The sequence below is a fragment of the Nyctereutes procyonoides genome, unplaced genomic scaffold (genome assembly GCF_905146905.1).
Source record: "Nyctereutes procyonoides isolate TBG_1078 unplaced genomic scaffold, NYPRO_anot_genome, whole genome shotgun sequence".
In the NCBI taxonomy this organism is placed as follows: domain Eukaryota; kingdom Metazoa; phylum Chordata; class Mammalia; order Carnivora; family Canidae; genus Nyctereutes; species Nyctereutes procyonoides.
Genome location: NW_026575140.1, coordinates 79,594,313 through 79,607,597, shown reverse-complemented (window position 1 = coordinate 79,607,597; position 13,285 = coordinate 79,594,313). Strand labels below are relative to the sequence as shown.

The 13,285-nt window shown below is 35.4% G+C and overlaps 1 protein-coding gene across 1 annotated transcript; it reads left to right on the top strand.

Moving 5' to 3' along the window:
- The first annotated feature begins 3,025 nt into the window (after positions 1 to 3,025).
- Positions 3,026 to 3,958, top strand: LOC129497454 (olfactory receptor 8B3-like). Its single transcript, XM_055306352.1, has one exon. The coding sequence runs from the start codon at positions 3,026 to 3,028 to the stop codon at positions 3,956 to 3,958; it is 933 nt and encodes a 310-aa protein (XP_055162327.1).
- The last annotated feature ends 9,327 nt before the right edge of the window (positions 3,959 to 13,285 follow it).

The following is a 13,285-nucleotide window of genomic DNA, read 5'->3' as shown; positions in this document are numbered from 1 at the left end:
AGTCTACAGATTTAATGTAATTTCTATCAAAATATCAACAGCATTTTTCACAAAACTAGAAAAATTTATACTAAAATTTGTGTGGGACCACAAAAGACCCCAAATAGTTAAAACAATCTTGAAACAGAGAAACAAAGCTGTAGGTATCACAATACTAGATTTCAAGTTATACTACAAATCTGTAGTAATCAAAACAGAATGATACTAGCATAAGAATAGAAATATAGATCAGTATAACAGAGTAGAGACTCCAGAAATAGATCTATAATTATATGATTAATTAATCTAAGACAAATCTTAGATCAATTAATCTAAGAATATACAATGGAAAAATACAGTTTCTTCAACAAGTGGTATTTGGAAAACTGGACAGCTACAGAATAAAAGAGAAATCTTAACAACCTACACAAAAAATGAACACAAAATGGTTTAAAGACCTTAATGTGAGGCCTGAAACCATAAAAATTCTAGAAGAGCACAAGGAATAATTTCTCTGATATTGGCCATAACAACATCTTTCTAGTTATGTCTCTTTGAAGCAAGGGAAACAAAAGAAAAATAAACTATTGGGACTACATCAAAATAAAAAACTGCACAGCAAAGGAAACAGCAAACAAAAAGACAACCCACTGAATACTGAACAGAAGAAGACATTTACAAATGATATATCCAATAAGGGGTAAATATATAAAAAAAGAGGTAAGTATCCAAAACGTATAAAGAACTTATATAATTCAACACACAAAAAGTAATTCAATTTAGAAATGGGCAGAAGACATGAGTAGACAGTTCTCCAGGAGAAGACATACAGATGGCCCACAGACACATGAACATTTGCTCAATATCACTCATGTGAGGTGAGGAATATCATCTCACAACTGTCAGAATGGCTAAAATCAACAACATAGGATACCGAACTTTCATGCACTGTTGGTGGGAATACAAACTAGTGCAGTCACTGTTGAACACAGTATTGAGGTCCCTCAAGAAGTTAAAAATAGAGTTACTTATGATACAGTAATTCCACTACTGGATATTTACCCAAAGAATCGAACACTAATTTGAAAAGTTACATGAACCCATGTTATCTATAAAAGCTAAAATATGAAAGCAACCCAAGTGTCCACTGATGGATGAATGAAGAGATGGTATGTAAATTCAATAGAATAGTAGCCATAAAAAAAGAATGAAATCTTGCCATTTTCCACAACAGTGACGTATTTAGAGAGTATAATGCTAAGTGGAATAAATCAGCCAGAGAAAGACAAATACCATATTCACTCATATGTGGATTTTAAGAAACAGAACAAAACAAAGAAAAAATGAAACAAAGAAAAAAATCAGTCATTTAAAAAAAAAATCAGAGTCTTAAATAGAGAACAAACTGATGGTTACCAGAGGGAAGGTGGATGGAAGGATAGGTGAAATAAATGAAGGTGATTAAGAGCACACTTATTGTGATGAACACTTTGTAATGTATAGAATTGTTGAATCACTACACTTGAAACTAATAAAACTGTACCTTAATTATACTGGAATAAAGGAATAAGAAATTAAAAAATCTTTATTAGAGAGAAAGGCATTAACCTTTTTTATGGAGGTAATCCAGGAGAGACAACAACTGAATTGAATTATTGGAATCTTTGAAATATTTGATGTAGAGAAATATAGAAGCCCGTAGGCAGATCCTATGGAAATTTTTCATTTAGAATACGGAAAGAAAGAACAAACCTATGCAATAGATGAAGATGGTAGAAAGAAAGGAATTTATTTTTGCTTTTGCCTTGAGGGATGTACAATCCTGAGAGTGGAGTGTAAACTTGATTAGATACTGAGTCCCTAAGGGATTAAATAGAGATTGTGGTCCTGGGTGTAAAAGCAATCAATCCCCTTGTTTCCCTTTTACATATAGAATCTATTCCTCGGGGAAGAGACTGAGCAAACTTCTACCCTGTTTTTATAACCAAGTGCACTTTATCATTCAACTCACATTCAATCTTCCGTGTCTTTTATCAAGTAGCAAATGTGATAATAAAGACTATTTTTCTCCGCTGCTTGAGAGAACTCAAAGTTATAATCTTTCAAATCATAATGATTTGAAGTCCAGCAATATTTGAAGGCCATATTTGAAATTAGGTTTGGGCTAAATCTTTTTAGAATTAAAGAAACCAAAGCCTCAGAGCCTGAAATTGCCCTTCCAGGACCACGGGGATAAATACCAAAGATTAGGAAGTACTGATGTTTTCTGGTCTAAGGAGGGTGAGTGTCTTGATTTTGTTTATATCGATGTCCTTCTTATTTTGAGATGGAAGTCTAAAAATCTAAGATAAGCCCCTTTCTTTCCCATTTTGTGTAGTCCTGAGACTCAAGTGAAATGGGGAGGAGAATATGCTTCAGGGAAATTAGAGAATGTTTGGAGATCAGGGGGTACAGTGGATGCAGTATCTCAGTAAGTTCCCTTTCCATAGATGGAGCTCTCAGTCTTCTGGATTTATGACTTTTTATCTGTGACATGGGAGAGTAACTCAATCTCCCCTAGACTCTGGTCCCTTGGTGTTGGATTAGGAACAATATTCATGGTTTCCAATCCACCATTCTAATCTGGCTCATTAGAGACCAGCTTTAGGTTGTTAGGGTCTCTACCTCCAATTTTTCTGGTAAGATGGTCCAGTGAATAAAGAAATAGTGCCATCAGGGAAGCATGATTCTATCCTGGGCCATGCTTCTTCTTACTGACCCTTGACCTTCCAGCAGTGACATTTACATATGACAACCCTGGCTTTCCCTCTGCTGTTAAGTCTGTGATGCCCTTTGCTATATTTACCTTATTAAGACTCTAGTAAGAGAAAGTTGCATCACTTAGTCTTATGCTAATGGAAAAGGTAGATTCTATGTGTCCAGGTTGGGCTAGTCTCAGACATTCCCAGTGTACACACTCTCTTGTAAGATAAGCTGTTTCAGGAAGAGCAAGTTTTTCTGTAATGCAGCCATTTTCTCCTGTGTTCACAGATCTCCTCAGAGAAGAATGGCTCCTGGAAATGCTTCTCTTGTAACTGAATTCATTCTGGTGGGGCTCACAGACCTACCAGATCTCCAGCTCCCCCTGTTCTGCCTGTTTCTACTCATGTATGTGGTCACTGTGTTGGGAAACTTATGCTTGGTCACTCTTATCAGGCTGAATTCTCACCTCCACACCCCCATGTATTTTTTCCTCTTCAATTTGTCCTTCATAGACCTCTGTTATTCTTCTGTGTTTACACCCAAAATGTTGATTAACTTCACATCCAAGAAGAATATTATCTCCTACATAGGGTGCATGACCCAGCTTTACTTTTTCTGTTTTTTTGTTGTTTCTGAATGCTATGTGCTGACATCCATGGCCTATGATCGCTATGTGGCCATCTGTAACCCACTTTTGTATAATGTTGTCATGTCCCCTAAAGTGTGTTCCCTCCTTATGCTTGGTTCATATTTGATGGCATTCTCAGGTGCCATGGCCCACACAGGATGCATGCTGAGACTGACCTTCTGTGATGCAAACACCATCAACCATTACTTGTGTGACATCCTCCCTCTGCTCCAGCTCTCCTGCACCAGCACGTATGTGAATGAGCTGGTGGTTTTCATTGTGGTGGGCATCAACATCATTGTGCCCAGTGTCACTGTCTTTGTGTCTTATGGTTTCATCCTCTCCAGCATCCTGCACATAAGCTCCACTGAGGGCAAGTCCAAGGCATTCAGTGCCTGTAGTTCCCACATAATTGCTGTTTCTCTCTTCTTTGGGTCAGGTGCATTTATGTATCTTAAACCATCATCAACTGAGTCTATGGATGAGGGAAAAATCTCCTCTGTCTTTTATACCAATGTGGTTCCCATGATGAACCCTTTAATCTATAGCTTGAGGAACAAAGATGTTAAAATTGCTTTGCAAAAAACCCTCAGTAGAAGAACGTTTTGATCAGAATGAGTGTCTCTGTGCAGGAAGTTACAGGGCAGGGAGATTCCATGTGTTTACTTACAATATTTTTACTGATAGTGCCTTATCCTATTACTTTCTCACTGTGGTGAAGGAAATTTGATTTCAATTGGTTCCAATTTTTTTAGGGTTGGTCTGCTTCCTTTCATCATCATTTTTGCAACTTCTGTTCCTTTCCCTTATTTTCCAATATAAGAATAACATTAAAGAAGAAATTCATCTCTATTTTTATTGTCATTAATGGACTTTTTTTCTCCTGGAAAAAGATGAATGATTCTTCAAAGATCATAAAATAACACCAGTATGACTTTGTGCCTTGTGGGGTTTCTTAACTGCCATCTGTAATGTGCTGTTGGAAACATGAATCAGATAATCTGTCTGTACTCTTTTTTTTTTCCTTTCTACTGTGGAATGTGACTTCTTCAAATGTCAGTGTTTCACAATTCTAACAGATTCCATGACAGCTATCAATTTTACTCCACTTTGCAGATGTAAACCCTATACATTAAAATTCTTTAGTAAAGGTTTCATATTTACCTCTTTTCACTTAAAGTCACACATCTATATATTGACATTAATGTTAACTTCAAGTCACACAGCTTTTCATGAAGAATTCTAGAATAAGCTACTAGCTACCTGATTTCAAGCCAACTACTCTTTTTAAGTATACTTTCTTTTTTTTAAAAAAAGGATTTATTTATTTTAGAGAGAGAAAGAGAGAGCACACATGTGCATGAGTGGGAGGAGGGGCAGAGGGAGAGAATCTTCAAGTAGACTCTCTGCTGAGCCCAGAGCCCAATGTTGAGTTGCATCTCACGAGATCATGACCTGAGCTGAAACCAAGAGTCTGATGTTTAACTGACAGAGCGACCTAGGTGCCCCATTTCTAGTATACTTTCTAATTAATTTTATTTCTGTTTTAGTAAAGATGAAATATGAGAAAATGTTTCCATTTTGAATGCTGACTTTTTTTTTTTTGTAAGAAAAAAAGAATGTGAAATGTTTTCAGGGTCTTGTAATTCAAAGAACCAGATACAGGAGAAAAATTTTCCCAGGAGCATGCTATTGGTGTATAACCCAAAGAGATATATGGCCAATAAATAAAAGCTCCATCGGTAGCGAATGGACAATGGGATTTTTTAGAAACTGTATTTCATTCTCAATTTGTAACCTGTTCCATAGAATAGTGTCATTATCCTTCACTGTCCATAAAGTTTTCATTAAAAGTTATAATACACAATGACCATATATTAATAGTGGTCTTGGGAATGAATACCAATACTACGGCCACATTTGTGGGAAACCAGGTAAAGTGAGGAGAGCATATTAAGGAGATAAAATAATGGATGGTGATCAAAATTCAATTTGGGAAGAAGGAATAGAAAGTAAAATGATGGGAAAATAAAGCTTTCTGTAACTTACTTTTGGGAAGGCTCTAGAATATTATGTGGATGATAGAATTTCTCTGGATAGAATAAAAGCTGAGGTTATTTGATTTTAAAAAGTTAAACTCATAGGAGTGATGGAACTAGAAACAATAACATCACTCTTGTTTTTGTGGCTTCCATATGCTACTCCCATATGGATTTTCAAGTGCAAAAGCTGGAAGAACAATGGCAATTTGAAAGAACTATTTGATGAATAAATGAAATTGTGATGATGTCTTTTCTATAATGGGATGTGGATTGTTTTTCTTTTGAGATAATGGGCAAAACAATGATTATTCAAAAATCCTTAATATGATGTGTGAAGTGATAATTTAAACATGTTCTAAGATAACTTTAATAACATTTACTATATTAATGTTTTCTAATCTTCACTCAATGTTTAGGTATTTTGAAAGTTAGCATAGCTAGATTATTGGCTTTTTGTGGTTTTTAAATGACTACTGTTCCCCTTCTTCTACCTCAATATTAATATGCTTGATTTTCACTTAACTATTTATATGAAATAGCTGATCTTGGGTGGAGTTTTCATTTTGCTTTTCTTTTACTAAATGTTTTGATAAAATTGCGATATTGGAAAAAGGTTTATAGCTGTGGTATTTGAGATAGTTTGTAGACATTGCAGAGGTGCATTCGCTCTTTATGTATTTTATTACTATTTTAGGTGGCCCAAAGAGTGGATTTAAAAGTCATTAATCTTTTTTTTGATGACACTCAAATACAAATAAAATCTTTCAATTTCAGAAAAAATTCTTTCTTTAAAATTAGGTTCCATTCTTTCAGATTACTTTGGAAACAATAAGAAAAACAGACATAAAGACAGATTGTAAAATTTAAGGGTGGTAAAGTTTTACTAGAGGCTATTTATTTATTTATTTATTGTTAATAAATTTAAGTACTAAGAAGCTGTTTGTAACTTCTTTCAAAGGGAAGAATATGTTAGAGGAAACAAGTCAGGTGTTTTACATCCACAGCATAGGGTTATCCTTTGTAGTCTTGTATTCTTTTGTTATATGAAATGTGATAAAAGGAGTTTTGAGAGGAAGTATAATGCTACTGAAGTTGTCACAGCTGACAGTCAAATAGGTAAGCCATAGGATTCACCTGTGCCTGTATATTTGGAAGGGGATTTTTGTAATTTGGTGTGAAGGCTTGGATTTTCTCAGCTATAATAAAAAGTGGTCCTCTTAGACAAACCATAAAGAAAATGTCCTGATGCTGTAAAGTTGTTTAATGTGAACTTTCTGTAAGTGACCTACTATTGTTACTCAGGATTAGGTTTGGAATGGGCATGACCAGATTGTGCTGTGGTTAGGAATTGGCGAAAATCAGATGTAAAAGGGGTTTTAATTCTAGTGTTTTTAATTCCTGAACCCCAGCTTTGTTAAACTCATATTTATATTACCTCCCCCCCCACACACACACATGCACACAGTGTATTTAAGTCTTATGAGATTTCTGCCTAACATTTCTTTTTTTTTTTTTGGTATATTTTAAAATTGGAATTCGATTTGCCAACACATAGAATAACACCCAGTGCTCATCCCATCAAGTGCCCCCCTCAGTGCCCGTCACCCAGTCACTCCATCCCCCTGCCCACCTCCCCTTCCACTACCCCTAGTTTGTTCCCCAGAGTTAGGAGTCTCTCCTGTTTTGTCACCCTCTCTGATTTTTCCCACTCATTTTCTCTCCTTTCCCTTTTAATCCCTTTCACTATTTTTTATATTTCCCGAATGAATGAAACCATATAATGTTTGTCCTTCTCCGATTGACTTACTTCATTCAGCATAATACCTTCCAGTTCTATCCATGTCAAAGCAAATGGTGGGTATTTGTAGTTTCTAATGGCTGAGTAATATTCCACTGTATATATATAGAGCACATCTTCTTTATCCATTCATCTTTCAATGGACACTGAGGCTCCCTCCACAGTTTGGCTATTGTGGACATTGCTGCTACAAACATTGAGGTGCAGGTGTCTCGGTTTTTCATTGCATCTGTATCTTTGGGGTAAATCCCCAGTAGTGCAATTGCTGGGTCATAGGGTAGCTTTATTTTTAACTCTTTGAGGAACCTCCACACAGTTTTCCAGAGTGGCTGTACCCGTTCACATTCCCACCAACATTTCTTGAATGGGATGCAACCCACTTTCAATCTTTGCAAGAGCATTCAGGTACATGGGTCCTGTTTCCAGCTCCAGTGAGGCAGGGCTGAGTGGGACATGCTGCTGAATCCTGCAAGAGGAAATGGTTATTGTTTCAGTCATTCATTTAATTATGTAATAACAACAACAACAACAGCAGCAGCAAATATGTTTACACCTGCTAAGTATTTAGTGATGTGTGCAATGTGTGATATATCACAAACATAAATAAGGTAGAAGGATAGAAAGGTAGATTTTCATATAACAACACAGAAGAGTTACATGCTACACATAGAATCTAAAATCTGTCTTATATAGTCAAAATTATTATTGAAAATTGATTATGGTGAATCATTGTCCATGTTGGGAACTGTCATGGTATTTTTCCAAAAGTCTGGTGCCGTTGGTTTTTCTCCCTAGCATTGGCACATTTCACTATACATTCAGCTAAGCACCAGATGGTTTATATGCAGGGCTCTGTGGTAAAAGAAAAATGCATATTTGAACATTAAAATCACTCTCAGTGGGTAGTGTTACTGTTTTCTTTGTGCTGTTACATCTGTCAGACCATGTCCTTCTCAGCAAATAACTGGGAGGTCAACAGGGAAAGACAACCAGTTTTCAACTTATGGATGGTGAAACTGACTCTCAGATTTCATTGGCTTGTTCCCAATCACAATTTATAAATGGTAGAAGTTGAGTTGGGGACCCAGGTGTTTTCATTCTAAATCTATCAGAATTTTTAAAATTATTTTAAAATTTGCCATTCTTTTAAAGCTTTTAAAACATGAACAGTGGTTTTAGTGACTTAAAATGACTCAGAACACAAATAAAAGCAAAGTACTCAAAGAAGAAAATGTCTAGGAAGTGTCTTTCACATTTCATTGACAGTACTGATTGGTTCACACAGAAGAAATCAGTGGAGGTCAAATAACACTTCCAAAGTAATCCAGAGCAGTCCAGGGCAGAGACAATCCCTTTACCATACTTGAATAATTTCCACTGGTGTCTGAGGGAAGGAGAAAGTCAATGAACAATCCCATTGTATAGATTTGCAGAGGGTTATATGTCATTTATTTTTAGGGTAATGGTAATGAGGATATAGTTCTTATTCCATATCATATGATTTCATTTTATTAACCTTTTCTACTTTCTTCATACAGTCTTCTATTTTTCTTCTTCAGGCATTATTTTTAATAGCTCTGTGATGAAAAGAATTTGGGAATGTAGAAATATGGAAATATTTAGGCATAGAGAAAATGAAGGAAAGACATTAACAGACAAGTCACAGAAAGCCAAATTTCAAAGGTTTATAGATTTATAAAAGAATACTCAAGCTCATTAATATTTAGTGGAATTTAATTTAGAAATACTAGAAGAGATACAGTTCATAAATTATCCATGGGAATATGAATTGCAATAGTCTTTGGGAAATCCAATATATAAATGTACAAAATGAAAGACAATATTCTGGGAACTTATCTCATTGAAATAAAGTTACTGTCATATAAAGATGTATGTATAATAGTGATGGCATTGATTTGATGGTGAAAAGCTGGAAGATAGTGAATTCCTATCAGTATGGAGCAAATGGATAAGTTTTGATATATCTACAGCATACAACATTGAAATCATTTCAATGGAATATTTTTAAATGACCACAAAATTACATCTTTATTCATTATAGAACACCCAAAACATAAATCAATAATTAATTTACATGCATTACTATCTTAAATTATGTAGGAAACTAAATGTGGTGTTACAAACCAAAGCTACAATGTTAGCTTTTAGACCTTTACTTATTTTTTAATGCACTTGTCTCTTAAGTCATGTAGAAAAAAAAACCAGAGTTACATACCATTGTTATGATATTACCTTTTAAAATTGCCCGTGTACTTATTAATTGAAAACTTAATTTCCTTATGAGGCTTAAAGTTACTATGTAGTATCATTTCACACTACAGGACTCCCTTAAGCATTTATTACAGGACAATGAACTTTTTAAGCTTTTGTGTATCTGGAAATATCTTAATTTCTTCTTCACTTTTGAAGAAAAGTTTTGTTGGGTATAGGATTCTGGGTTGACAGTTTCTTTGGGAGGTTAACTTAGCACTTTGAACATATTAGCCCACTGTCTTCTTGCCTCCAAAGTTTCTGATGAGAAATCTGCTAAGTTTGTTAATGATCTCTTGTATGCGATGTGTCGTTTTTCTCTTGTTTCTATCAAGATTCTCCCTTTGTTTGGTCTTGCAAAAGTTTAATTTTCACATGTCTAGGTGTGAGTCCCTTTGAGTTCAACTTTCTTAAAATTCAATGCACTTCTTGGATGTTTATATTCATGATGTTCATTATTTGGGAAGTTTTAACCTTTTTTTTTTTCAAATATTCTCTCTCACACTTTCTCTTCTCCTGGACTCTCACAATGAGTATGTTGGTGAGCTTGATGTTATCACACAGATCTCTTAGATTCTCTACACTTTTTTCAATCTTTTTTCTTTTTGTTCCTCAAATTTTATAAATTCCATTGTTCTACTTCTGAGTTCACTGACTCTTTTTGCCTGTTCAAATATGACTTTGAATTGCTCTAGTGAATTTTTCATTGCAGTTATTGCAATTTTCAGTTCCCGAATTTCTTTTTTGGCTTCATTTCAGGTTTTCTCTTTCTTTACAGACATTTCCATTTTGTTTATAAATTGTTTTACTGACTCTCTTGTCTTCTCCTTTACATACTTCAGCCTCTTGAAAAAGTTACTTTAAGTCTTTATTTGGATGCCTGGGTGGCTTAGTGTCTGGTGGTTGAGTGTCTGCCTTCCACTCAGGGCGTGATCCCAGGGTCTGGGGATGGAGTCCCACATTGTTCCCTGAAGGGAGCCTGATTCTCCCTTTGCCTATATCTCACAAAGTTAAAGAGTGGAGGATGGGAGCTTCTACCGTACTAAGAACAGAAATTGAAATTAACTGGAATATACCATCCAAGACTTTCCTAGAAATTGCAAGCCTTCAGTAGACTCTAGAGTTCCAAATTGGGTTACATCAGAAAAACTCTACAAGTGCAATTTTTCTTGAGAAGGAGAGAGAGATTTCTGGTGTATTGTACTTAGCCATTCTCCTAGATTCCTCTTTTCTTTTTCTCAGCACAATGTGGTAAATAAGACCCTGTACTCCAAATATGTTGAGGAAACATGCTCTGATTAATGATTGCTACTTCCAATTTCTGAGGTGCAGATTAAAAGATGAGTAGTGTTTATTGTTGCAATCCTCCACTGTGGAAAGCTCCTTCCCTTCTTACTGAATTGACTTCCAGTAGATTTAAATACCAGTGCCCTTTTTACCCCTTTTCTTTTTGGCTTTCTTTTTTCAGCCTTTGAGAGCCTTTTGAGAGTCCTTAAAAAACAAGGACTTTCAAAATCCATTGTATACACAAGAGAAATTAAAAATTCTTTGCAAATGTATAGGGAGATGGGCTGCATCTGAAAAATCTGAAAAGACCTTAAGTTAACACCTCAGACTGATGCTTGGCACCGATACACTCTACAACAATTTAAAAAAAATAAAAAACAAACAACAACAATAAAACAGTAAACCCTGGTGAAGGGGGAAATCCAATTTCTAGGGTTACCATATTATTAAATTCATATGTTCTGTTTTCAACAAGAAATCACAAACTATATAATGAAGCAAAAAGTTTGGGCCCTTTAGAGGAAATAGCAATCAACAGAAACTGTCCCTAAAAAAGACTTCATGGCAGATCTACTAAACAAAGACTTTTTTTTCAAGATTTTATTAATTTTTCCATGAGAGACACAGAAAGAAAGGCCGAGACATAGGCAAAGGGAGAATCGGCCTCCCTTCAGGGAACAATGTGGGACTCCATCCCCAGACCCTGGGATCACGCCCTGAGTGGAAGGCAGACACTCAACCACCAGACACTAAGCCACCCAGGCATCCAAATAAAGACTTAAAGTAACTTTTTCAAGAGGCTGAAGTATGTAAAGGAGAAGACAAGAGAGTCAGTAAAACAATTTATAAACAAAATGGAAATGTCTGTAAAGAAAGAGAAAACCTGAAATGAAGCCAAAAAAGAAATTCGGGAACTGAAAATTGCAATAACTGCAATGAAAAATTCACTAGAGCAATTCAAAGTCATATTTGAACAGGCAAAAAGAGTCAGTGAACTCAGAAGTAGAACAATGGAATTTATAAAATTTGAGGAACAAAAAGAAAAAAGATTGAAAAAAGTGTAGAGAATCTAAGAGATCTGTGTGATAACATCAAGCTCACCAACATACTCATTGTGAGAGTCCAGGAGAAGAGAAAGTGTGAGAGAGAATATTTGAAAAAAAAAAAGGTTAAAACTTCCCAAATAATGAACATCATGAATATAAACATCCAAGAAGTGCATTGAATTTTAAGAAAGTTGAACTCAAAGGGACTCACACCTAGACATGTGAAAATTAAACTTTTGCAAGACCAAACAAAGGGAGAATCTTGATAGAAACAAGAGAAAAACGACACATCGCATACAAGAGATCATTAACAAACTTAGCAGATTTCTCATCAGAAACTTTGGAGGCAAGAAGACAGTGGGCTAATATGTTCAAAGTGCTAAGTTAACCTCCCAAAGAAACTGTCAACCCAGAATCCTATACCCAACAAAACTTTTCTTCAAAAGTGAAGAAGAAATTAAGATATTTCCAGATACACAAAAGCTTAAAAAGTTCATTGTCCTGTAATAAATGCTTAAGGGAGTCCTGTAGTGTGAAATGATACTACATAGTAACTTTAAGCCTCATAAGGAAATTAAGTTTTCAATTAATAAGTACACGGGCAATTTTAAAAGGTAATATCATAACAATGGTATGTAACTCTGGTTTTTTTTTCTACATGACTTAAGAGACAAGTGCATTAAAAAATAAGTAAAGGTCTAAAAGCTAACATTGTAGCTTTGGTTTGTAACACCACATTTAGTTTCCTACATAATTTAAGATAGTAATGCATGTAAATTAATTATTGATTTATGTTTTGGGTGTTCTATAATGAATAAAGATGTAATTTTGTGGTCTCAATCACTGAAAGGAGGTTGTATAGCTGTAAAAGCACACAACTCTTACATGCTATTGAAGTTAAATTGGTATAAATTCAAATTAGAGTATTAAAATGGTAGGCTATTCAATGTAATCCCCATGGTAACTACAAAGAAATATTTTATTTTATTTTATTTTTTTTTAATAAATTAATTTTTATTGGTGTTCAATTTACCAACATACAGAATAAGACCCAGTGCTCATCCGTCAAGTGTCCCCCTCAGTGCCCGTCACCCATTCACCCCCACCCCCCGCCCTCCTCCCGCTCCACCACCCCTAGTTCATTTCCCAGAGTTAGGAGTCTTTATGTTCTGTCTCCCTTTCTGATATTTCCCACACATTTCTTCTCCCTTCCCTTATATTCCCCTTCACTATTATTCATATTCCCCAAATGAGTGAGAACATACACTGTTTGTCCTTCTCTGATTGACTTACTTCACTCAGCATAATACCCTCTAGTTCCATCCACGTTGAAGCAAATGGTGGGTATTTGTCGTTTCTAATGGCTGAGTAATATTCCATTGTATACATAAACCACATCTTCTTTATCCATTCATCTTTCGATGGGCACCGAGGCTCCTTCCACAGTTTGGCTATTGTGGACATGGCTGCTAGAAACATCGGGGTGCAGGTG